General features: G+C 37.1%; 1 protein-coding gene, 1 long non-coding RNA gene and 1 pseudogene across 2 annotated transcripts; 1 reads left to right on the top strand and 2 right to left on the bottom strand.

Annotated features, from left to right (window-relative positions):
- The first annotated feature begins 13453 nt into the window (after positions 1–13453).
- LOC130718185 (peroxidase 45-like) lies at positions 13454–15670 on the top strand. The gene is made up of 4 exons (XM_057568702.1): positions 13454–13804; positions 13901–14098; positions 14616–14781; positions 15116–15670. The coding sequence occupies exons 1-4, from the start codon at positions 13592–13594 to the stop codon at positions 15520–15522; spliced, it is 984 nt and encodes a 327-aa protein (XP_057424685.1). The 5' UTR covers positions 13454–13591; the 3' UTR covers positions 15523–15670.
- Positions 15671–15784: 114 nt separating this feature from the next.
- On the bottom strand, positions 15785–17148 carry LOC130718186 (uncharacterized). The gene is made up of 2 exons (XR_009012536.1): positions 16245–17148; positions 15785–16149 (listed from the first exon to the last, which is right to left on the bottom strand). It is a non-coding gene; the product is annotated as an uncharacterized LOC130718186 (long non-coding RNA).
- A 1240-nt stretch (positions 17149–18388) lies between these two features.
- LOC130719071 (plasma membrane ATPase-like) lies at positions 18389–23529 on the bottom strand (annotated as a pseudogene).
- Between the last annotated feature and the right edge of the window lie 3200 nt (positions 23530–26729).

Raw genomic sequence — 26729 nt, 5'->3', positions numbered from 1 at the left:
ATAACCTAAAACTTCAAAACTATATTAAAATAATATAAAATTATAAATTTAAACTTATAAATTTCTTGCTTACTCATTTTAACAAGTTTATGCTTAGCTAAATGATAATAGTAGTTCTATTTATTTTTTTCTCTTGAAAAATAAAAATAGTGAAAGTTATATTTTGAGTAATTAAATTCGAGTAACGAGTACGAGTATGGGCGATTGGGGGTATATGTATGTAGAGAGGGTATATGAGACGAGCATTCAAGTTGTTACCCATGCAAGTAGGAAGACGGGTACGGGTAATTTTTAAAATACGGGTATAGGGGTAGGTACTATAGTACCTTATCCAAACCCTACTCATTGTCATATCTAATCTCGGGACTGAATTTGAGTCATCTTGGGTTCTTTTAGTGAAAATATCTATGTGCTAGTCTCAATCTCGTGATGAACAAAATCGCGTGTTCTTGAATTTTGGACCGGAGTAAGAACTTGAATGCAGAGTTAAAAGAAGAGAAGTTGAAGAAGAGAGGATTGAAACAAAAGTATAATTTGCATTAAAATGTAAATATTATAAGGAAATGAGAAAGGGGTTGCACAACATACTCTTAATCCTCTTGTCTCGCTCTTTGCCACTTTTGATGTGTTTGACATAGCTTTTAGAGAGTTTTCGAGTAGTGAATTATGAACCTTTATTTGAAAATCCTATTTATAAAAGAAATCATAGCTACCATTCTAACAACTAATTAAACTAAGTAATACATGTGTCTTTGCCTTCGTGGTATTGGCGTCACCTCTGGTGCTCTAACGTAGATTGAAGATGTTAGTGTAACTATCACTCCAGTCGTCAAATGGCCTCTGATATGTAAATAAGTAACACAAGAAAGGGGGGTTTAAATTGTGTTCTTAAAAATTACTTGTTAAAACTATGGTTTATAAAAAGAAGATAAGTTCTTAAGAAAACTGTTCTGGTGACTTTTCAAAAACCGTTTAGTGCAGCGGAAGTAAGTAAATAAAGCAGAACGATCAGCACACAAGAATTTATACTGGTTCACCCTAAACGATTGGGCTACGTCCAGTACTTGGCCACCACCAAGATTTTCACTAGCAAGTATCAAGGACTTCTCCAATACAAGTATTAGACAGGACTTCTCCAAGTATTATCACGGACTTCTCCAAGTATTGTACAGGACTCCTCCTAGTATTATCACGGACTTCTCAAAGTATTGTACAGGACTCCTCCTACAATCAACAAGATTGTTTGGCTCTACAAGAAATCTCTTCTCAAAAGAGTTGGTGTAGACAATTTATGGCACTGGAACTCTCAAGTGTTTTGGGTTCTGAAAGGACGTTGGAACACACAAGAGTTCAGAATCTAAGAGAGAAGTAAGAGAAGAGGTTTGACTCTTTTAAGGTTTGGTATTCTCTCTTGATTTAGCAGAGGTATGAGATCGGATTTGACTCTTAGGAAATCTGCTGTGAGCTTTTAATGCTTTGAAGAATGTTTGGAGTAATTGCTCTGAGTTCTTTCTTTTCTTGCAATAAATTTTTCTCGTCACTCCTCTTCTTCAATCTTCAGATATGTCCTTTATATATGATCTTGCTAGTTGTGTAGCCGTTGAGACACAAAATCTGGCCGTTGTTTGTAGCCGTTGTGAGTGTCATCCAACCGTTGATTCAAATCTCCGGTTGATAGCTTCATTAAATGCATGCTGCTGTTCAAAGCTATCCTTTAGCCAAAAAGGTGTACTTTGTCAGCTAGTAGGTGGTGATAGCTTTGGGCTACTTTGCAGAAGAGAGACATTTTGGAAAAGTGATGTTGACGTGTTGTCCTTTTTCCTTTTCATTGGTCATCGAGACTTCTCTCTTAAAAGGTAAATCAGTTTGCACGTGACCAGATTAGTTTCCTTCTGACTAAAGCATGGGGCAAATAGTTGAGATACAATTTTGACTTTCCCGCTCAAAGGCTTCTTTTGAAATTCTGAGGTATGACGTGGCATGAAACGATACAGCATAAGTGTCTTCCTCGTTTATTGGACGATGCGGTCATATCTTGCGTAACCTTCTTTTTCCTTATAAGGCTTAGACATATACGTTGAAGCATGTGACCTTATAATATATATTTCCTGAAAAATGTCATTAACATCTGGAATTAGATTTTAGTAGAGAAAAGTATTTATAAAAATTGTTAGGATCAAAATTAGATTGAAACACGTTGTAACACGTTTGAACTTAACAATCTCCCCCTTTTTGATAATGACAATTTTTATTGAAAAGGATAATGATCAAGAGTAAAAAGAATTTATGCTCCCCCTAAATTGGGTATGATAAAAGTTTAAAAAAAAATATGCTCCCCCTAAATTGGGTAAAACTTCGGTGTTAGGTTAAGGAAACAAACTTGAACTTGATCTTAAACTTTTCTATAATTCCTAATTCCTATTTTCTCCCCCTTTGGCATTATTAAAAAGAAAGGGAAAAGAAAGTAGTAGAAAGGTATAATATGCATAGTAAACATGGCAAACGTTAGTTATAAAACGATAAGCATGATGGAACGATAAAATATGCATAATCAGTGAACAATTGTCTGAAAACATAAAAGTAAATGCGAATTGTTCAGGATAGAGAGTTGGCCATTAGCCAAAGCGTGTCAGCAGCTGATCGATCTTCTGGGCAAGGGTCATGAACTGCTGGTTGATGTGGTCACGGTGGTCTTCAAAGTCTTCTCTGGTGACAAATTGAGTCGCCAAGACTTGAGCACTTGAGCTTCCACCTTCAGTCTTGAAATCAGCTTGAAGTCCCTCAGATTCATCTTCTTCTTTTCCATCAGCAGAACTGTTCATTTGTGACTCTGTATCATCTGCTTCTTCAAGCATCTTCTCCTTTCCTTTTTCAGTGTGGGCTTTCTCAGAATGAGAAACAACTTCAGGAATGTGAGTGGGTAGGAGTACAAACACCCAAGTTCCAAATTTCAGTGAGAGCGCGGAGGTCCGATTCATGAGAGAATATGGCAGAGTACCAACATATCCCTCAGAGACACTCAATTTCCAGAACTCTGGATCAGGAACTTTGCAAGCGTGAAGTTGGAACAAGTAGTTGTCACCCTCTTGTCGTTTCCATGTAGCAGTGAGCTGATTGCTTGAAGACTTGTCAATCTTTCTTGCCAGAAGGTTCAGGTAGCTTTTGAACGATCCCTTGGTAGTCCTCAAGGTGCGTCTGCATTGGATAGCAGAGGACACTAGCGTCTGAAGGCGCCTCTTTCTTGCTTGAGAAAAATAGAGAACAGTACCGGATCTGCTTGCCTTCTTAGTGCTTGCTTTCGTGAACGGTCTGAGAGTAGAAGTCATATGCTCATCGGCAATCAATGACTTAGGCAAAGATTGAACAAGTTGGAATGCAGAGGCATTCTCTTGTGCAACGGCAGTTTGGTCAGTGATGAAAACAGTGTTCATGGTAGAGTTTGGTTGAGATGTGAGTGGTTCATTTGTTGTTTCAGTCAAGGGTTCATTGAGGTTTGTGTTTGGTGGGAGTTTTGGCAATGGTTCAGTGTGGTGTTGTGAATGTGTTGGAGATGAGTGTGGTGTTTGAGTATTGTCAACAAACAGTGAATCCAGAAATTCTTTGTTGGACATTTCAGAAGGAATTTCTTGATAAGGTAAGAGAGAGTTTGCTAACCTTGTGTGAAGAACAATGTCCTCATCAAAGAAGGGCTCCTCAGGTTCAGCAGAGAAAATCTTCCTTTGCTGACATGCAGGTTGTGGTTCAACAGTGACTTGAGATTCTTCAAATTGCTTCCTCAATCTCTTTAGCTTTTTGGGTTCAGCATTCTTGACAGGCGGAGAGCCTTTTCCTGATCTGGTTCTTGAAGCGATGGGGTTGGATTGAGAATGCAATGGTTCACCACTCTTCACAATCTTGATTCGAACGGACTGTTCTTCCTCATCCTCAGGGAACGGTGCGATGCGGAGAGCTGCAGGAACGATTCTCTTGAACGGTTCCTTCTTTGACACATCAGACAGTTCTGTCAGATTTTTCTTCCTTGTCTGGACAGTTTGTTCATCAGATACCTTTTCTTTTCCTCTGGTGTTTTTCCTTGTTCTGGGCAAGTATTCTTCAGGAACATCAGAGGCATCAAAGGGAATGTTCATCTTGCTCACATCTCCCAGTCTGATCGGTGAAGGAAAGATCACATCTTCATTCAAGCGATCCTCTGATTCCAGAAACTCTTTGATAATACCTTTCTTCTCGAAAATAACGGTCAGCAGCGAGCCAAAAGGAAGGTATCCTTGGCTTTTCTCCAGATAGTTGATCAAGTAGTTCCACATCAAGTGTGCAGGGTTAATTTTCACTCTTTTCAAGATCTTGTACAGTGCGTACCTTGCATGCGCATTTACATAATTTCTTGCACCATCCTTTGGTAAGACAACCTTGCTAATCACAGCATTGTTGAACTTTACCTCATCAATGAGATTGCCCACTTCCACAGTCAGTGGTTCCTCTTGGTTCTTCCAAATGCACTTCCAGTCATTAACTTTCGCAAACCAATTTGGGGAATATTTTTCACCAACTTCCAACTTCACATTCAGTGCTTCAGCCATGTCGTTGAGAGTCACTGAGATGATCTTGTCATTTACTTTGGACTTAATGACTTGTCTGTGATTTATCACAACGGCACAGTCATAGAATTCCTTTACCAAAGGCACATACACCTCGCGCTGAGCCATGGTGTACACCGTCTCCCAGTCCTGATAAATTAAGTCTGCAAGCCCAGCCATCTTCACGAAGGCAAACACCTTCAGATCAAAGTACCTTGGGGACACAAGAGAGTTGTCACCCAGTTTCTCAGTTTTCACGGCTCCAACCTCCTTGAGTTGAACAGAGCGTTGGCGGTTGATCCTCTCTGATCTCCTCTGGATGATCTCCATTTCTTCAGCAGAGTAAGGTGTTTTACCACCTTTCTTGGATGGGGCCTTAGATTTGGAAGGGGCTTTGGAAGAGGTAGCAAGAACTCCGGCCATTTGGGAATGAGAGGAAGTTGCAGAGAAGGCTTAGGGTTTCTTTACTTGGAAGAGAGAGAGAGTAAATGTCAAATGAAGTGAGGTGAAAGAGAGAGAAGGAAATCTTTTCGATATATTTGATTTGGAATAAGGAATGGCAGTTTTGGGTGGTGTGCAGATGGCGGTTTTCTTTTTATGAGAGGGAAACTATTAAACAATTGGGCAGTTGAGACCACGCGCGTTAAAAGTAAGGGAGATAACTGCTTCGCATTTAATGTGATGAGACCTTTCAAAGTTCACTGTTGTAGCACGTGCAAGAGTAATGATGCGTTGAACTAAACAATGTCTTTGCCAGCTGTTAACCAAACGATATAGATTTCCTGAGAGCAACTTCATTGAACGAAGAGTTGTTGAACGATTTGATCTACTGGTTGAATAGTGAGGAGACAGAACAGTGCGGATGTTCTTCGAAGAGCGAAACCTGCAAAATAGAAACCTTTGTTTCCATACCTTTTATTGAGCAGAGTGCATATTTATCCTTGTTCTTAGATCTGAGAATTTGCCTTCTAAAAGAGGTTTCGTGAGTATGTCAGCAAGTTGATCTTCTGTGTGTATATGAGATATATCAATGTTTCCCTTTGCCACAAGATCTCTAATGAAATGATGTTTGATCTCAATGTGCTTTGTTCTTGAATGCTGAACTGGATTCTTGGCAATATTGATGGCACTTGTGTTATCACATAAAAGAGGTATCTTGTTTTCATGAATGTTGTAATCCTCAAGTTGATGCTTTATCCATAGGAGTTGTGTACAACAAGAACTTGCTGCCACATATTCAGCTTCAGCAGTGGATAAGGAAATAGTGCTTTGACGTTTACTTGTCCAGGATACTAAACAGTTTCCCAGAAAGTGACATCCTCCACTAGTGCTTTTCCGTTCAACTCGATCACCAGCATAATCCGCATCACAAAATCCTTTCAACCTGAAATCTTCACCTTTCTCATATAATAGACCAAGATTAGCAGTACCAATTAAATATCTAAAGATTCGCTTAACAGCACTAAGATGAGATTGCTGTGGGTTTACCTGAAACCTTGCACATAGACAAACACTAAACATTATGTCTGGTCTGCTGGACGTTAAATAAAGAAGTGAACCAATCATCCCTCTGTACGATGTTGGGTCAACTGGTGAGCTTTCATCACTTTTGTCCAGAACAGTGTTGGGATACATAGGAGTACTCATCTCATTTGACTTGTGCATGTTGTATTTCTTGAGCATATCCTTTATGTACTTGGACTGATGTATGAAGATCTTGTCTTTCTCTTGCTTGATTTGAAGTCCCAGAAAGAATTTCAGTTCTCCCATCATACTCATTTCAAATTCACTTTGCATGAGAGTAGAAAATTCTTTACACAGTTTATCGCTGGTTGCACCGAAGATGATATCATCAACATACAATTGTACAAGGATGTAGTCGTCCTTCAATTGCTTCCTGAAGAGGGTGTTGTCAATCTTTCCTCTTGAAAAACCATTCTTCATGAGAAAGTTGCTTAGACGATCATACCAAGCCCTTGGGGCTTGTTTTAAACCGTACAGAGCTTTCTTCAACCTATACACGTAGTCTGGAGTGGATGGTACTTCAAAGCCTGGAGGTTGCTTCACATAGACTTCCTCTTCAATTACTCCGTTCAGAAAGGCGCTTTTGACATCCATTTGATATAGCTTGATGGAGTGCTGACATGCAAAAGCTAGGAGTATCCTTATTGCTTCAATTCTTGCAACTGGTGCGAACGTTTCAGTGTAGTCAATTCCTTCTTGTTGGTTGTAACCTTGTGCTACTAGTCTCGCTTTGTTTCTAGTGACTTTCCCATTTTCATCCATCTTGTTTCTGAAGACCCATTTAGTACCAATGATAGATTTTCCAGTTGGTCTTGGAACTAGGGTCCATACTTGACTTCTTTCAAATTGATTTAGTTCTTCTTGCATAGCCAGAATCCATCCTTCATCTTGTAGAGCCTCTTCAACGTTCTTTGGTTCAATCTCCGAGATGAATGCGCTGTTTGATTCTTCTCTGAATGCTGATCTGGTCTTTACTCTTTCTGATACACTTCCAATGATTTGCTCTGGTGGATGATCACTTATGTACTTCCACTCCTTTGGAAGTGAGATTCCGCTTGAAGTCATGACTTGGTCAGACTGTTCAGGAATAGTACCAGGAGGTGACGGAGATTGATCTTCATGAACTGATTCTGATGGTTGAGCTCTTGTTGTGTCGTCATCTGCTTCATCATGATCTGATAGGTCTAGATTGAGAAAATCTCTTTCTAAACGATCAACGGCCTTGATTGAACTATCATCGAACTTGACATTGATAGATTCTTCAACAACTTTTGTTCTTGAGTTGTAAACTCTATAGGCTTTGGAGTGAGAAGAATATCCAAGGAGAATTCCTTGATCAGACTTATTGTCAAATTTTCCGATGTTGTCCTTGGTGTTGAGAATGTAACACTTGCATCCAAATGGATGAAAGTACGATACAGTAGGCTTTCTATCTTTCCATAGTTCATATAGAGTCTTTTTCAACATGGGTCGCATAGATATTCTATTCTGAATGTAGCATGCAGTTTCAATAGCTTCAGCCCAGAAATACTTTGGTAGGGAAGTTTCACTGAGCATTGTCCTTGCCATTTCTTGAAGTGATCTGTTTTTTCGTTCAGCTACACCGTTTTGCTGTGGTGTCCTTGGAGCTGAGAACTGATGGCTGATACCTTCTTGTGTACAGAAATTTTCAAAATCTTCATTCACAAACTCTCCTCTCTGTCACTGCGAATGGCTGTGATGCAGTAGCCCTTTTCATTTTGAACTCTTTTGCTGAAGATCTTGAATGCTTGGAATGTTTCATCCTTGCTTCTTAGGAAGTAGACCCAACAGAATCTTGTGTAGTCATCGATAATGACAAAACAAAATCTTTTTCCAGAAACACTAGCTACCCAACAGTACCTTCTCCAACAATGAATCCTTTTTGATTTCTACCAAAGGTTACAAATCCACCATCAGATCTAACTTGAATCTTGGGGAACATAGACTTTTCTCCCGTCATATGACGCGAGCATCCACTGTCCAGGTACCATTGTTGGCGTTTCCTTCGTTCTGTTAAGTAAATCTGCAACAAGAATTATTGATTTCTTAGGTACCCAGATTTTCTTGGGTCCTATAGGGTTAGTTGCACGCTTGGGAGGAATCTTCTTCTCATAGAAGATTTTCTTTCCTTCCCTTTCTATTGAACAGTTCACAACAAATTTAGATTCACTATCAATAGAAGAAGTAAACGATATATCAGACATAGTTTCATTAGACGGTTCACTGCTGTCAAAACCCAGACCACTTTTATCATATAAGTCTCTACTGTTTCCACATAGTTTAACTAAGTTGTCATGCCCTATTGTGAAAGTAGATAAATCATCAATCAAAACTTTGATTCTTTTCTTTAAAGCAGATACTTCCATTGTGGAGTCTTGTTTCTTTAAAAACTCATTTTCATGAATAATGGAATCTTTTTCTTTTAAAACTTTCTCATGTTCTTTTTGCAACTTGGAAAACTGTTTCTTCAGGTTCTTGTATTTTTCAGATAAAGTGTAAGAATGTTCAAGCAGTTCATTAAACTCTTCTTCAAGGTTTTCAGATCTTACCTCATCATCTTCATCATCATCTGATCCATCTACTGAAGCCATGAGAGCGAATAGAGATTCTTCATCTTCTTCTTCCTCGTCATCTTCAGAGTTGTTCTCAGAATCATCCCAGCCAGTTACTAGAGCTTTCTTCTTCTTGTAGAATGGTTTCCTGACAGGCTTTTTTGCTAGTCTAGGACAGTCTGGTTTGATGTGACCTGGCTTTTTGCATTCGAAACATGTAATGTTGCTTTTGTCTGCAGTTGAGGTGCTTTCACCTTTGTGTGGAAAGGATTTCTTTTTCTGACTTGATTCTCTTTTGTTGTCCTTCTTCAGGCCTTTTCCTCTTTGTTGTTTGATCCACATCTTTTTGAACTTTCTGTTGAACAGTGCTTGCTCTTCATCGGACAGTTCTTATGAGGAATCTTCTTCATCAGACATTTCTTTCGTCTGACTGTTCTTGGAGATGTTAGCTTTGAAGGCGATGCTTTTCTGCTTCTTTAGGCTTTCATCTTGAGAAAGTTCAATCTCATGAACCTTCAGAGATCCCAGGAGATCTTCAAGTTTTAGTGTGCTAAGATCTCTTGCTTCTTGGATAGCAGTAACTTTGGGTCTCCATCTTTTAGGAAGGCACCTCAGTATTTTCGTGATTTGATCAATGTGTGCGTATGTGCGATCGAGATTTCGAAGACCATTGATAATGGTTTGAAATCTTGCGAACATTTCATCAATGGTTTCATTTTCCTTCATTTTGAAGGTTTCATATTCAGCCACTAGTAAACTTACTTTGGCTTGACGTACATTTGCTGTACCTTCATAGGCAAGCCCTAGAGCTTCCCATACTTCTTTGGCAGTTGCGAGTCCATCAACTTTGTCCAGCTGAGCTTTGCTTAAGGCACATAAGAGAAATAGTTTTGCCTTTGAATTGAGTTGATAGTCTTTGCGTTGAGCTTCTGTCAGCTGATCTTTCTTGATGGGTTCACCAGCGTCATCTTTATAGACGATGTTGCCATTTTCAATGATATCCCACAACTTGTAGCTTGAGGATTCTATGAAAAGTTGCATGTGCGTCTTCCAGTAGGGATATTCGGTTCCATCAAAGAAAGGAGGCTTGTTGGTGGATGAGCCCGTAGCGATAGCTTGATCTTCTGCCATGGATCTTTACTCTACACCTGTTAAGATGTTAGTTCTAGAGCCTAAGCTCTGATGCCAATTGATATGTAAATAAGTAACACAAGAAAGGGGGGTTTGAATTGTGTTCTTAAAAATTACTTGTTAAAACTATGGTTTATGAAAAGAAGATAAGTTCTTAAGAAAACTGTTCTGGTGACTTTTCAAAAACCGTTTAGTGCAGCGGAAGTAAGTAAATAAAGCAGAACGATCAGCACACAGGAATTTATACTGGTTCACCCTAAACGATTGGGCTACGTCCAGTACTTGGCCACCACCAAGATTTTCACTAGCAAGTATCAAGGACTTCTCCAATACAAGTATTAGACAGGACTTCTCCAAGTATTATCACGGACTTCTCCAAGTATTGTACAGGACTCCTCCTAGTATTATCACGGACTTCTCCAAGTATTGTACAGGACTCCTCCTACAATCAACAAGATTGTTTGGCTCTACAAGAAATCTCTTCTCAAAAGAGTTGGTGTAGACAATTTATGGCACTGGAACTCTCAAGTGTTTTGGGTTCTGAAAGGACGTTGGAACACACAAGAGTTCAGAATCTAAGAGAGAAGTAAGAGAAGAGGTTTGACTCTTTTAAGGTTTGGTATTCTCTCTTGATTTAGCAGAGGTATGAGATCGGATTTGACTCTTAGGAAATCTGCTGTGAGCTTTTAATGCTTTGAAGAATGTTTGGAGTAATTGCTCCGAGTTCTTTCTTTTCTTGCAATAAATTTTTCTCGTCACTCCTCTTCTTCAATCTTCAGATATGTCCTTTATATATGATCTTGCTAGTTGTGTAGCCGTTGAGACACAAAATCTGGCCGTTGTTTGTAGCCGTTGTGAGTGTCATCCAACCGTTGATTCAAATCTCCGGTTGATAGCTTCATTAAATGCATGCTGCTGTTCAAAGCTATCCTTTAGCCAAAAAGGTGTACTTTGTCAGCTAGTAGGTGGTGATAGCTTTGGGCTACTTTGCAGAAGAGAGACATTTTGGAAAAGTGATGTTGACGTGTTGTCCTTTTTCCTTTTCATTGGTCATCGAGACTTCTCTCTTAAAAGGTAAATCAGTTTGCACGTGACCGGATTAGTTTCCTTCTGACTAAAGCATGGGGCAAATAGTTGAGATACAATTTTGACTTTCCCGCTCAAAGGCTTCTTCTGAAATTCTGAGGTATGACGTGGCATGAAACGATACAGCATAAGTGTCTTCCTCGTTTATTGGACGATGCGGTCATATCTTGCGTAACCTTCTTTTTCCTTATAAGGCTTAGACATATACGTTGAAGCATGTGACCTTATAATATATATTTCCTGAAAAATGTCATTAACATCTGGAATTAGATTTTAGTAGAGAAAAGTATTTATAAAAATTGTTAGGATCAAAATTAGATTGAAACACGTTGTAACACGTTTGAACTTAACAGCCTCCACCCTTGGGATCAACCTAAAGAAGCGGAGGTCCATGCTAGATCCTTTGATTCAATATACGTCCGCTCAGTCGCCTTGATCCATCTATACCATCCAGGGGCAAGATACGTCATGTTCCTAGTCTCCGCTTCTGGACTCGTCATGATCTGGTGGAGACACCCAAGATACATCCACAGAGAAGGAAATGCGAGGGCAGTTCATCATAGGACAATAAGCAACACAAGATCAAACATAAAACTAAACATTCCAAACAGGCAACTAGATCTCATCAGATGACATATTATCATGTTATCACAATCATATGTAATCATTTTATCACAGCTCATCATAAATCATATAAGCATATACATTCACCATCCTTAGTCAATAATCTACAAGTTACTCTATACGCATGTCATGCTCGTGCAATCAAATGTTCAACAAGATTTGGATATAACTCCAACACATGATTGAGACGGGACAACACTCAGTCATTCTGATAAGTGCTCTATCGTCGACCTCTGACTAGTGAATGTCACCTAGTTGATAACTACTCGGTCATCAATAGTTAAAGGCACAACCACCCCATTGTCCTCTAGCATGACCAGTCCAGCATCCTGTAAAAATGTATGCATGCATGATATGAATTCATGGTTAGCCAAACAAATGGAAGCACCCTCTCTAGAGTCTGGGTTTATGACTAAAAATAATCACACCAAAATCACGACTCTGGGTTCGGTTTCCACATCACCAACGGCAGCACTCCACTCCATGTGACCAAGCTTTACACCACAACAGTTGCAGTCCGCTCCGAGTGACCAAGTCTCTTCTAGTTTCATTTTTCTTTTCTCAAAACCCATTGATTAACATAAACCCTTTTAAAACTCTTTTCATTCTTTAAAAGTCTCGCATTGCAAACTCCCTTTTAATTTACAAAATATGTGTACACTTTAATTTCTTTCATTTAATATAAATAAATAAAAAATATGTTTATTCTCTTTCAGCAACTTTGACAAATTTTAAATGAAGTCCTCACCCCTTCGTAATTTCTCTTGAGAATACCTCTCTTTTCAAAACAATAACAATTTCAAAGTATCCTCAGAATCTCCTTTAGCCGGCGCTCGTAAAACCCTCCGCTTTCATAGTCGATATATAGTCAACAGACAAGTAATATCACAGTAAATGGAGAATTTAAACACATGGCAGCAACAACAATATCATGCTTTATAATTCAATCATGCACTAAAAGTGTCATCACACTACAACACATCAAAGTAAACAACAACCAATCGTAAAATCCAAACTAAAAAAGTCCTCATCTAAAACGCTTTCCTTCCTAATTGCTTGATCACTCTTAAGTATGTCTTCCTCACCTTTACTCATAACAAATATAATCACGTGAAGATTTTAACTCAACAGTAAAAAAGAAGAAGAAGATGATTTTCACTCTTTTAACGAATGATAAGTTGTTATATATTTATTCAATAAGTTTGGCAATAAGAGAGTGGAGATCACATGGCAAAGTGCAGCGTGTCATTCTTCCATTCATTTTGAGTATTTTATATAAGAATTACCCGTGCTGTAAATTCCCAAATGTAGCATTCGAAGTGGCTACCATATGCCCTGTGCCAGGACAAAAAACAATATTAAACTGACCTAAAACATTTGCCAAATTGCAACATTTGATGTGTTAATTAGTTGAGGTTTGTGTATATACAGCTACGATCGCACATCGTGCATGAATCCAACTATTTAGAATCAAAGTGTAAATATAAAGTATTTCATTGGTTAAGAATAAGTGATGTAAAGATAATATAACTATAAAAGAGATGTGATTCATAAATCAAGTTGCTTAATTTCAATTTTTCTTTTCCGATGTATCAAAAAAAAAATCAAGTTGCTTAATGTTTTTCTTATTGATCTTTGGTGTTGGTTCATTGTTACAGATTCTCCAGTTTTGAATCCACTATCTCCCCAACACCATTACCAACTAAAAGAAAGTAAAATATAGAAAGAAGCTACACTATGTGTGGGACCAGATTAACTTTCTGTTCTAGGTTTAAGATGCACTTTCCAATAAAGAACTTGCATCACCACTCCAAGAGCTTCCACTGCAACCTTTTTCACACAAATTAATGTGAGCATTATAGTGAGTGCTTAGTCAGATATTCTCAAAGTCCACAAAAGCACTTCTTCTTGGTTTCTAGTTCTTGTTCTCTTTCCTTCAAATTTGTAACCCACTAGGATTCTTCACAATAAGAGGGACATTTCATATTCATTTTCAATTTCACTATTTAAGAATGCCATTACCAAATACCAAACCATGCCTAATATCCTTCACACACTAGAACCAGCAAAAACCAAAAAATGAGTTCCCAGAACCTCCTCAATTTCCTTGCTAGTCTGTTTCTTCTGCAGTTCTTAGCTAGTTGTCAAGCAAAACTTCATGTTGATCATTATAGAGACACATGCCCAAATGTCGAATCAATCGTCCGGAATGCGGTTGAGATGAAATTTCAGCAGACATTTGTGACAGCACCTGCTACTCTTAGGCTCTTCTTCCATGATTGTTTTGTTCGGGTCATCATAGTTTTTACAATTTTTATTTTTCATGCTTGCAGTAATCTGGCAATAGCTGCTATAAAATTCTAATGTATTTGTACATTGTGTGGACAGGGATGTGATGCTTCTGTGATGCTAGCTTCAAGAAACAACACTGCAGAGAAGGATAATCCCACTGATCTTTCACTAGCTGGTGATGGGTTTGACACTGTGATCAAAGCCAAGGCTGCAGTTGATAGTGTACCTGGCTGCCAGAATAAGGTTTCATGTGCTGACATATTGGCATTGGCAACTAGAGATGTCATAGTATTGGTAAATAGCCAATACCCTTTGCAATAAAGAAAGAAAATAATAGCAAGTTTGGATGAACTTCTGTTTCCTCTTAGCATTGGTTCATAACCAATACCCTTTGCAATTGAGAAAATAGCATGTTTGGATCAGCGCTTTTGTTTGCTCATAATAATGATCAATTCTAACCCCAGAAGCTACTCATAGAAGTTTTTTTCCCATAATTAATTTTGACTATTGAATCAATTTTAAAAGAATTTCCAGATATGCACTAAGTAGAACATATCTTGTATGCCAAATTATAAAATTTGATCCCTTATCAAATAAGTTCGATCCTAGTAAACTAGTAATGGAAACAAACACCCACTTCTAGCAAATACAGCATATCTAGGAGATTGGAGGCCCTGCATCCATTTAATTTAAAATAGGCTATAGAAAATTATATTTCTCTTGATGAGATTATTTTACCTTAGTTCTGTCAAGAATATAGTGACTCCTTGTTCAATTTATCTGAGCCAAATTAACATTTACTTGCTTTCAGACTGGAGGACCCTCTTATGCAGTAGAATTGGGAAGGCTAGATGGGAGAATCTCTACAAAAGCCAGTGTCAGAAACCATGTACCTCATCCTGAATTCAAACTAGCACAGATGACCAAAATGTTTGCTTCAAATGGCCTCACCCTTACAGATCTAGTTGCTCTATCAGGTATTTCATTCATAATAAGCCAAATGAAAAATCTTTTTAGCTTCCTCAGAGTCTCAGGCTCACTCAGTGATCGCCTATATATGTGTGTGTGACATTATAACTTTCAATGTAAAAAAATTCTAACAGAAAAAGGTAGGCACTCACAGTCTAAAGTTTTTTTACATTGTCAACCAATCAGAAGATTTTATAAATGTGACAGATCTGCAAATTAAGTTTAGGAAAAAAAAACTGTTTTTCATACGTCTTTGATATCTAAGATTGAAAGTGTAAAATTGTTTTACACTGACATAAAAGTTAATCTCAAATTCTAATATGAATTGAATTTTTTTGGCAGGTGCACATACCATTGGGTTTTCTCATTGCAGCCAGTTCTCCAAAAGAATTTACAACTTCAAAAGCAGCAAAAGAATTGATCCATCACTTAATCTTGCATATGCAAAACAGCTCCAGCAAGTGTGCCCCAAAAATGTGGACCCCAGAATTTCCATTGACATGGACCCAATAACCCCTAGAACATTTGATAATCAGTACTACAAGAATCTTCAGCAAGGAAGAGGACTCCTTTCTTCTGATCAATCTTTGTTTACTCATAAGAGTTCAAGAAACCTGGTGAACTTATTTGCATCCAACAACACAGCCTTTGAAACATCTTTTGTAAATGCTATGACCAAGCTTGGACGGACCGGGATCAAAACGGGAAATCAGGGTGAAATCAGGCGTGATTGCACAATGATTAATTGAGACACTCACTTATTTTCTTCTTTTTCTTTGTTTCTTATTAAGGATGTATAAGATTAATGTAGGGATGGGATAATAAACTAAAGAGAAATGCTGCAAAATACACTCTTTTCAACACTCTCTTTATAGTATGCTACTATGCTTGGATGAATTTCTCTCTCATTAGAATCAATTATGTCACTCAGAAGCTACTCACACAAGTTTTTTTTCCCAGAATTGATTTTAGCTTTAGAATCAATTGTAGAAGAATTTCCAAACAATGCACTCAATAAACAACATGCCATGGCAGTTTAGTGTAATGAAATCAACAAGAAATTTACATAATAATAAGATGTATGACCTACAACCTATAGTATGACCAAAAACAATTTAAACCTCATGACTACTAAGTTACAAAGCAACCACCAAATGTCATAGCCACGAGTTTTGATACATTCACGCCGACTCTCTTTCATCTCATTTCAAACCATCACGTCTCTTATTTTTTTTCTTTGGCTTAATTGCACTTTTGGTCCCCCAACTATGGCCTTCCTGCGAAAATCGTCCCTAAACTTCAAAATTAGCAAAACTCGTCCCTCAACTATACACACAGTTGCACTTTTGGTCTTCCGTTAGCATTCCGTCAGAAAACTAACAGAATATTCCGTTAAAAATGAATTAAAAAATAAAGAAAAAATAAAATTGAGAAAAAATAGTATTTTAATTGAAAAAATAAAGAAGCTCACTTAAATCCGTTTCCTCTTCCTCCTCCTCTTCTGTAGATCATGGTTCTCGTTCAAAGCTTCAAAGTTTCTGGGTTTTTGGTCGGGTTTCTGGGTTACAAGCTTCGAGCTCCCCCTCTCCAGACACCATATGATAGGTTGAAGCTGTATCTGTAACAATGGTTTGAGATCTGAAAAAAAAAAGTCTTGGATTTTCTTCTCTGGTTTTCCTTTCTCAGTTATGGTAGATCTATTGTGAGAGGGAAGAAGGGGTTTGTGGGCTCAGTTTCTGGGTGGGGTTTGGGGTGGGTTCCGGTTGGGTTTCTGGGGAGGGGTGGGGTTGGTGGAGGGAGAGGTGGTTCTGGGTTGTGGTTTGCTGGTGTGGGTTCGGTGGAGGGAGAGGTGCGAGTGAGAAAGATGAGATGAAGATATGGAGGGAGAGGTCTGCAACTCCTTCTTTTGGGTTGTGAAATGGATTTCTAATTTCATGAGGAGATGAGAAAATGGGATCTGCAAAGAGTGTTGAAGAAAAACCCAAAACCCCTTTCTCTCCAGCAATCCGCTCCAATTCAATTTCAGTATGGAGAGTTTGTGTTGATGGTTGAGGGAGGTAGTGGTGAAGAGGAATGAAAGGAGAAGGGAGGGGAGGATGAGGGATTGAGGTTGATGAAGATGGAGAAAGTGAGGAATGAGGAGGGGGAGGATGAGTGGTGGTTATATTGAGGAAGATGAAGAAATTTGGTGACTGGATTGTGAATTGTGACGGATTATCTCCGTCACTAGTCCCAATCTGTTAGATTTCTGACGGAATGCTAACGGAAGACCAAAAGTGCAACTGTGTGTATAGTTGAGGGACGAGTTTTGCTAATTTTGAAGTTTAGGGACGATTTTCGCAGGAAGGCCATAGTTGGGGGACCAAAAGTGCAATTAAGCCTTTTTCTTTACTATTTCTATCTCTCTCTCGAGGGATACATGGAATTGGGGCGTGAGAAAATCATTTTACAATTACAAACCTATGACTCGCCCTTATCTCTCCGTATGACCAACAACCTCTCACCACCCAGAACACCACTAGCCACTAAGAATTCATCTGTGTTCTTATATACATACTGTTAAATGGTTCCACCAAATTACCTATGACTTACAGTTTCAGAATCAATCAGTAACTTTTTCTATCTCTTTTCATAGATCAAATTACTTGGAACTTTGTATGAAATAGGAGACCTATGCTTGCCATGGAGTAAAGAGCAGATTGTTTTGGAGGATTTCTGATGGAAAGTGACATGACATGACCATTTTAATGGTTGAGTTTCTGTTTCTTGAAGAGGAAGAAAGTGAATTAGGCCCTGATTCATTATGAGAAGAAAACATGGATCAACTTCTGGGTGGATCAATTGGACTGCAAGAATAGGTAAGGCATGGATTTGGAGTAATAATGAAATAGTCAATTGGCTTGGGAGACAGTAATTGTCATAAAATGCATATGATAATAACCTTGTAGAAGTGATGTAACAGGATAAATCAACTGACATATAAAGCATATAATACTATGGAGAAGTGAGAAAGTAACAATAGGATATAAAAGTGTTCTAGAATTGCTAGATCTGGGAAAGGTAATACATAAAATTATATGTGATGTGGCAAACATAGGATGACATGGCGAAAAAAGAGAGGAGATGGCTACACTTTGATTCCGCACTTCTCTCTTAACATATTACAAATAGATATATGTTATTTGGTATGCAAAGAGAATACCATACCATAGATGGGAAAAGGGAGTAACCAAGTAACCCTTCAAGTTTTCATAGGACTGTTAACAGTAAAAAATTCTTATAACTTAGAGACAGATTGAGTAAAATCTTTGGTTCTTTCTCCCTCATAATATGTGATTCTGTTCTAAAAAAAAAACTGAACCAGTTCATCTTAAAGATTCTCCAAGCTTCTTAAACTGTATAGTGCTGCTGAGTTGTTTCAATGGCCAGTCCCTTCAGCTTCACCACTGACTCAACGTGTCCCTTTAGAGTATGAAGCTCCCTAAGCCAGTAACTCATTTTCAGAAATTGTAAAGGAACTTCATACATTTAACTCATTCAATGTCCAGTAATATATAATTTTCAATTCCCCTGAGATCATTTTAATACACATAATTCATTCAATGTCTACCAATATATAAATGTATGTCCTTGAAAGCATTTTCAAGTAATAACTTGACGTCATACAAATTTAATGGTGTACCTTGTGATAGGTACCACTACCAGTAATGGATGAAAGGAAAACTGTTTATTACACAAGAATAACAAAGGAACTACAATGGTTACTCGTATTCGAGAGACCAACACTCACCAAAATCTATTCCCAATTTCAAGAATACCACTCAAACAAATCTATTTCCTCCTGACAAAGGAAATTACCCAGTAGTTACAAAAGAATTTCCCCAACAACTGCCAATAACAGTTAACCAATTATTTTATAAAACTACCAATAACTTTCACGGGCCTAACTCTATCACCTTGCAACTTCAGCGCGTATTTTGGCTTGCTGTGCAATCTCTGAAAGCTCCCTATAGCAATTTTTCTCATTGAAAAGATTGGAGGCTTCTGAAGTGTCCTCTGTGCCACCGCCCACTGAACTTCCCTCTCTTCTTTGCCATAACCTTTCTTTGTAGTGAAGGCGTTCTGATATGAGAGAGCATGAACATGATTAGATCAACAATGCAAGAAATTAATAATAAGAAAAAATGAAAAGAACCGACCTTGTTCTCCAAAAGATTATCCTAAGCCTTCCCACTCAGAATATTGCGGATTGCGAATTTGAGAAAATCAAGAGGGATATAGGTTACCAAACTGTACAGCCAGATTACACCAGCCCAACCCCATCCGATTCCCGTTATTCTTGCAAAGAACAAGTCCGCATATACTGCTACCAAAGTTGTCAGCTGTAATTACATAACAAACTATTGTTACTACAAGAGGAAGTCATGAGTGTTTGACTAACCACCCATTTTCTTTTCTTTCCTTTTTGGTTGTTGTTGACATTACTAAGTGTATAGTTATTAATGTTTAGCGTTTGATTAAACAAATTATTTAAGGGCTTATGTCTGCAAACATTTATAAGCTTATTGAAATAAACTCAAAAGAGCTTATCGGTATGTATATTCATAAGCTAATATGAGAAACTCATAAAAATATGCTTAAAACAGCTTATAGGTTGATCATAAGTTATGATTGCAATGTGATAGTAACCGATGGATAGAGGTTGTTAATGTAATAATAGCTAACTAACCTAATGTGTGAATGCGTTAGTGAGAGTTAGTTTGGACAATATAGGAGAGAGTTGAGCCTCCCAAAAGTCTGAACAACCTTTTGTATCTCTTAGCTCTATTTTCCAAAGTTCTGTCTACATCGGGCAGGTCAGGGATTAGGGTTCTTCACTAATACCTCTAGTTTCTTCATTCTTTCACTTCCTTGGTACCAATCCTATCTAGCTATTTTTATAAGCTTAACTAAACACTTGCTTAAGTGTTTATTCTATAAGATAAGTTCGAAAAATTCCAAACACACTCTAGATGCTATAAAATTGCACTACTTAATACTAAAATCAGACAAGAAACTACCAGAGACACTTTACAGAGAGCATTGGTGGTAGAATATTAAGAGGTTCAAGCTTACCAGTTCAGAAAACATAAAAGTAATTAGTAGGAAAAGACTAGGTCTTTCAACAAAAGACCAGCTGCGGGACCTAAAGACAAAAATTTGGGCCTGGCTTATTATACTGACTTGTAGATATAAAGCTGCCATCATCTCATCAGAGCTATATCTCAAAGACCTCACACCAAACTTGTTCTGCAATAGTGTAAGCTTATAGCACTTAGAATCTCTGTTAGGTTGTGACGACATGGAGAAAAAGCAAGAAATGTAAATTGTTTACCGGGAAGAAGTCAGTATCTTTCATCACCCAGAAAAAAATTACAGTCATTAGTGCTAAGTAACTGCCAAGTACAACACCAGTAGCAAAGATCTCCCTCAGTTTCCAGCTCTCAGGAAATGGTGATGGTTTCAGTTTCACTCTATCCCCGGGTAATGCCATAATGGGGCCTAAATGTATAGTAGTGCAAGGAAATCAGTTTTAGCATTTTGGCGAAACAGTCATCAAGTTCAGGCAAATATTTACTTACCATCATTGAGGAAGGCCATAACCAAAACCATGAAGGGTGCAAAATCAAACTTCCAGATTAACGCAATAAATAAGAAACCAAACTACCAAAATGAAAAATAGAACACATAAGCATATGATTAGATTGTTCCAGTATGTAGAAAATATTTGACATTTCTCAATTCAACCTAAATTCAGCACTTACCACCATATGAATAGTGATTGACACGGCATAAATCTGTTCCATAGCAAGTCATTTTGTGATTTAAGAACATTTAAAATGAAATGAAACAGTTTAATTAGGTATGCAAGGAAACTCACAGTATAATTCTTCATCCTCTGAAGAATCTCCCTACTGGTTATCACTACACTAATAATCACTCTTAAACCATGGTCAGTGAGGACAATATCAGAAGCACTTCTAGCAGCATCTGTAGCATCAGCAACAGCTATTCCAATATCCGCTTTCTTCAATGCAGGGACATCATCAACACCATCTCCTGTCATTCCACATATATGCTTCCTCTCTTGCAGCCTCTTGATAATTTCATATTTGTGTTCTACCAGTTCATACAGAGAGAAAAAGGTTTCAAGTGTTAGAAATAAGAATTGTTGATAATGGTAAAAGTTTGCACACTTTCAAATAAGCTACAAACAAGTAAAGAATGTTTTAAAATATTTGAAAGCAAAAATGAATGGATGATGGGTCATCATTATTGTTTTCTTATAAATAATGAAGTGAAGAGATAATTCTTTGACAAATTAAATGTGACATGATATATTCATAATCATACCTAACATGCACATAGATAGATATGCAGAAATAGGACCTACCCGGAAAAACTACTGCAAATCCATCAGCCTTCTCAATCAACTCGTCAACCTGAAGAGCTGAAATATAGGCATCCTTGTCTTGTCCAAGCAATACAGATGAAGGGTATATGTTTGTTCCCATTCCAAGCCTTCGGCCGATTTCCTTTCCAATGGCAAGCTGATCCCCTAGACAATGACAATAACCACAAGTAATTTCAAAACTACGGATATTATTTGAGTTTTGGTATCAGCTACAAGAGTATATGACCTCAAGTCTTACCGGTAATCATCTTCACATTCACTCCAAGGTTAAGAGCTCTTCTAATGGTTTCAGCACTATCATGTCTGGGTAAATCAATCAGTGGCACCAGGCCAACAAATTGCCACGGTCCACCAGGACTATCTTTAGTTTTCTCTGGTACTTGCTGTTGCATACATCATGCAATACAAGCAATATAAAGGAAGGGTATACAATCATTTAGAAAATTATACATATATCACCTTTAAGTACCTGTCTTGCAACACCTAAAGACTGAATTCCACGTTCAGCAAACTTGTCAATTACTTCATGAACCTTCTTCCTAACATCCTCATCCTCTTTGCAGTTGCAAAGGTTGATTATCTAAAACAGGAGAAAAACATGGCCTAGTCATCTTCAGAGACATCATAAGAAAGTGACGACGAAATCGATGGTTACCTGCTCAGGTGCCCCTTTGCTAGCTCGATGCCAACTTCCATCAGAATCAATGTAGGTTAGAGCAGTCCTCTTGTCTACTGAATTGAATTGAAGAAAATGGACCTCCCTGATACCAGCTCTTGACTGGTTAATCAGAACAGTAAAATTAGGTTTAATCTAAAGTCCGAAACCGAAATTAAAGAAAGAGAGATTATGGCATATTTACCTCCTTTGGATCTGCAAGCATCTTGACAATTGCAGCATCTATGGCATCCTGATTTTCAGTCCTAGAAGCTCTAGCTGCTAGCAGGATAACATGCTCCTTCTCAACACCCTTGGCAAAGACTTCAATCAAGTTTCTATCAACACATAGCTTATTCAAAGTGAGAGTCCCGGTTTTATCACTGCAGAGGACGTCCATCCCTGCCATTTCCTCAATAGCTGTCATTCGTTTCATAATCGCACCTTGCAGGGAAAAACTGTGCGAACCAATAGCCATAGTGACAAACAAAACAGTTGGCATGGAATGGGGAATTCCCCCAATCAATAGCACTAAAAGATTGTCAATTCCATCCCTGTACTTGCGGTGCTGTATCGGATACATGACTATAAGCTCGATGACTATTCCAACCGCAATTGAGCAAATGCAGAAATTACTAATTGCTGTGAGCACTTTCGGAAAGTGTCCAACTTGGTTAGTACAGTCCACCAGATGAGCTGCTTTCCCAGAAAAAGTATGCACCCCAGTAGCAATCACAACGGCTTCAATATTACCCTTCTTAACAGTTGATCCGGAGAACACTTTATCAGAGGAATTCTTTGTCACAGGAAGAGATTCCCCAGTTAAAACAGACTGGTCAACACTCAAAGGATCTCCCTCGAGAAGACACACATCAGCCGGAACGATATCCCCCGATTTAATGCTGATAATGTCACCTAGTACTAAAGTTGCAGTGTCTTGTTCACTCCATCGACCGTCTCTCAGAACCTTAAATTTGTAGTTGAACAAACATTAACAAAAGATGGCACCATAAATAATGCACAAACAACAAAAACCTTATCTCACCAATTGAGATCGGCTATATGGATCACACTACCCCAGTGAGTTCCATAAAAAAACCAGATTATGAGGAACATTATCGATAATGAGGTCATTTTTTACGACTAAATACCGTGCTACCATAAATAATGAACACACATGAATAAAATAAGTTTGCGGATAGCATAAAACCTTGGCCTTTGGAGCTAAACGAGCCATAAGAGCTTCAGCAGCATAGCGAGCATTGAATTCCTCTATGAAACTCACCGAGGAGTGGAATAAAAGTAAAGCAATGATTCCCAAAAATTCTTGCCAATCTGGAGGCCTTCCTCCTCCATTTGCCAAAGCAATGGCCATTACAGCAGCAGCTTCCATGACCCATGACAAGGGGTTCCACATAAATCCCAAGAACTTCAATGGCTATTTCATGACACAAGAAATCAATAGGTGCATGCATCTAATGACTTCAATGACTAATTAATGCAGAAAAAAATAAATACCTTTTTCTCTTGTAATTTGTTTGGTCCATAGACTTGAAGCCGGTTGGCACTCTCCTCCGATGATAGACCTGCTCTTGAACATTTCAGCTCCTCAAACACATCCTCAATTGGAATCGTTCCAGGGAACATGGTTTCAAAGCTTTTTGAAAATTACGGGCTCAGATATTCATCAATCCCATAAAAAATCTCTACAAGGAAAACCTACGACAACAATCAAGGTTCGAGAGATTCACTTGTTACCTAAGAAGTTGCACTAATACGGTTACATATACAACTGCATGGTACCAGAATTTTAAAAAATAAAGATATGGGTACACTTATATTAGACATATTAAAAAATTATTGCAGACCAAAAACACATTCAGCATTGAACTAGGTGATGTTAATCAAAGGGAGTAAAGAAGGCGGGGTTGAACTGAGTTTATAAAAACTTTTTCTAGTTCACTATCATTATAATATTATTATTATTATATTATTATTATTATTAAAATATAAATACCTAGTATATATATTTCTTATATTTTATAATATCATGAATAATATGTAATAAAAATATCAAAATTGAAATTATATTGAATATTGTCATTTTTTATGAACTCATCACTTACATCATCATGCATTTATACTTCAATTTTCCCGAACCTTCCTAATATCAAGATGCATGAATGAACAAAACCATAAACTGTCCTTGTTCATATAAATAGGTATAGATTGTTTTTTACGCATCAAAAGTATTCCTTCTTTATTTTCTTTGCAAAACATTTCGGGATATTATGGCTTCTATGTGGTTGAAGTTAACAGTGTTGCTTTTAGCTATTTTGAGCACTAATCTTGTGGGATCAGCTCTTGGGATACGAAAATCACAAGAGAATGTTGATGTAGGCGACAAAGGAAACACAGAAGGGATGGGAAATGCACAAAGGATAGGCTATGCTCAAGGGATATATACTATACAGCAGGCACCAGGTGTACCACCAGGCATACATTGTTGCTTTTGTAAGAAAATTCTTCCTTGTTGCCCTTGCCCGCACCCCTTGTAAAACTACAATATCCAAAAGCTTTGTACCTCTTCCTCTAAGTTACAATAAATGATCTGGGTTTGAGAAAACCCTATTTATAATGTGATAATTGGTTTTAATTATATGATTTGGTGAAAATGATGCCGCTTTTTTATTTTTCTTCGTCATTAGCATAATTTAATCATCCTGGCTACAAAATTACAAAATACATAAAAGAGATGTCAAAAGAAATCATTTGCCCATGACCTATTCAGTCTATCCACATATAGATCCATTTATAAATAAATAAATACATAGTCTAATTAGATGGGATGAGTCATTTACCTTAGCAGATGGAAAATTATCCATCTCAATTTATTCAAAATCTATTGGAATAAAATCTTATAATGCTATATATCAAACTTAATCCAGCATTTAAACAAAATCACCACTGCACCAAAATATTTTTATTTGCATATCAGTTCTCTCACATTGATTGACTCTAGCATACTGACCACTCCAGCGCCACCCACCACCACCATTCTCTTCCTCTCAGCAAGGGGAACAAGGCCCCACTACCCAGAAGTGGTCCGACGAGCCAACCTCCGCGAACGCCGCGTCAACTCCGTCTTCTTCGGCGAACCTACGACTTTATAAACCAAATTTTATTTAAAAAATAGCTATTTCATTATTTAGTCTAAATAATTATAAAATTAGTTTTTTTAAATTAAGTAATTCATTATTTAATAAATATAATTTAAAAACATCTATGACTATTGACTACTAAAGGTTGATATTTAATTTAGTTATAAAAGGGTTAGTAATAAATTTCTATATATTGATATACAAAATATGTATTGTACTACTGTAGACTATTTATAAAATAGTTTTCCAATGGAACAAAAAAAGACTATTTATAAAATAGGCAACACATTTATGTTGAATCAATTGTGATCAAACTAATTTAAAGATAATCTCCATATTAAATACTAAACATTAAATTAACAAAATCATTAATAGTGATATATTTAATGATATTTTAATGAGTAATTAATTTTGTTGTGTTAAAAAATGTAATAGTTTCAAATGATAATCTTGGATATTATTCTTAAATTGTTAATGGAAGTAGTAATTTTTCTCACATGAAAAGTTCCGTACTATTTTATTTGGATTCGAAAAAATTGTTTGAATTTTGCATAAGAACATGACACGATTTTGCCAATAATAAGTAAATAAACTCCATAATTCGTAATTTAAAAAATAACAATAACCCAAATATTATTATTAACAGTTAATAATAAAAATTATTATAATAAGAGACAAAAGAGACGATATCGAATAATAATTATAATAATAAGAGACACGATTTTTTTTTTACTGTCAAAAAAAACATTCGGAAAGCAACATAAAAAATGCGTCCAGGAAATTAACAAAATTGACAAAGAAAACAAAATATGCAGTATACATACAAACAAAGTTTACTTCTCCAGCTTAACCACTTTAGAGTTTTTAGATGAGGATGACTCATCCACATTTCCATCAAATTTCATTAGAAATAATAAAAGAGAGAGTGCGAAAAAAAAAACGTTGACAACAAGTAGAAGTTGGAATCTTTAAAATTTAAATTAATAGCTCAAAGCCGAATGTTTCTAGCTATATAGGAGTTTCACATCCTTTTCAGATTTGATGCATTTGATATTTTCACAGAGAGAAGCTAGAAGGTTAGGGTTTTTTGGAAAAAAAAAACTAAGAACGACAAAGAAATTAAAACGTGAAAGAAAAGTTGTTAGATTTGTGGAGTAATTGATTATTTTTTTTTTCCTTTGGCAACCAATCTCCACGGGGGAAAGGGGTTCCACGTGACTAATCTGGCTCGGGATACGGTAGTGATGTCCCTGACCACAAATGTATTATTTTTTACTTTAGTGATGATCAAACCCGGACCAGAAGCCTAGGCGAAATTCCTTAAAGAAATGCACATTCACCACTTGTCTCACCCCTTGTGGTTTTAATTGACTATTTATAATATCAAACTTTGACTTTTTTAATTTTCGGATCATTGATATTAAAGTTAATAATTATAATGACCATATTTTGGGAAAAAATTTATTAATTTTCTATGATAGTAAATATTTAGATAAAAATTATTTTGTAATTTTGTCACTTTCTATTATAACTTTTTAAATTCAAAAATATTAAAGGCAAAATGTTCAAATGGATGTAAAAAAGCAAACCAAACAGGAAAATCAACCGACCAAATCGATGGGAGTTAGTACTTAGCAAAATTGTGTGGCCTCCCTTAAAATTTAGTAACTTATCTACCGCGCATCA

Source organism: Lotus japonicus, chromosome 5 (genome assembly GCF_012489685.1).
Source record: "Lotus japonicus ecotype B-129 chromosome 5, LjGifu_v1.2".
NCBI classification, from domain to species: Eukaryota; Viridiplantae; Streptophyta; class Magnoliopsida; order Fabales; family Fabaceae; genus Lotus; species Lotus japonicus.
The sequence above is the reverse complement of the archived record's forward strand: the minus strand, read 5'-3'. Positions and strand labels throughout refer to the sequence as shown.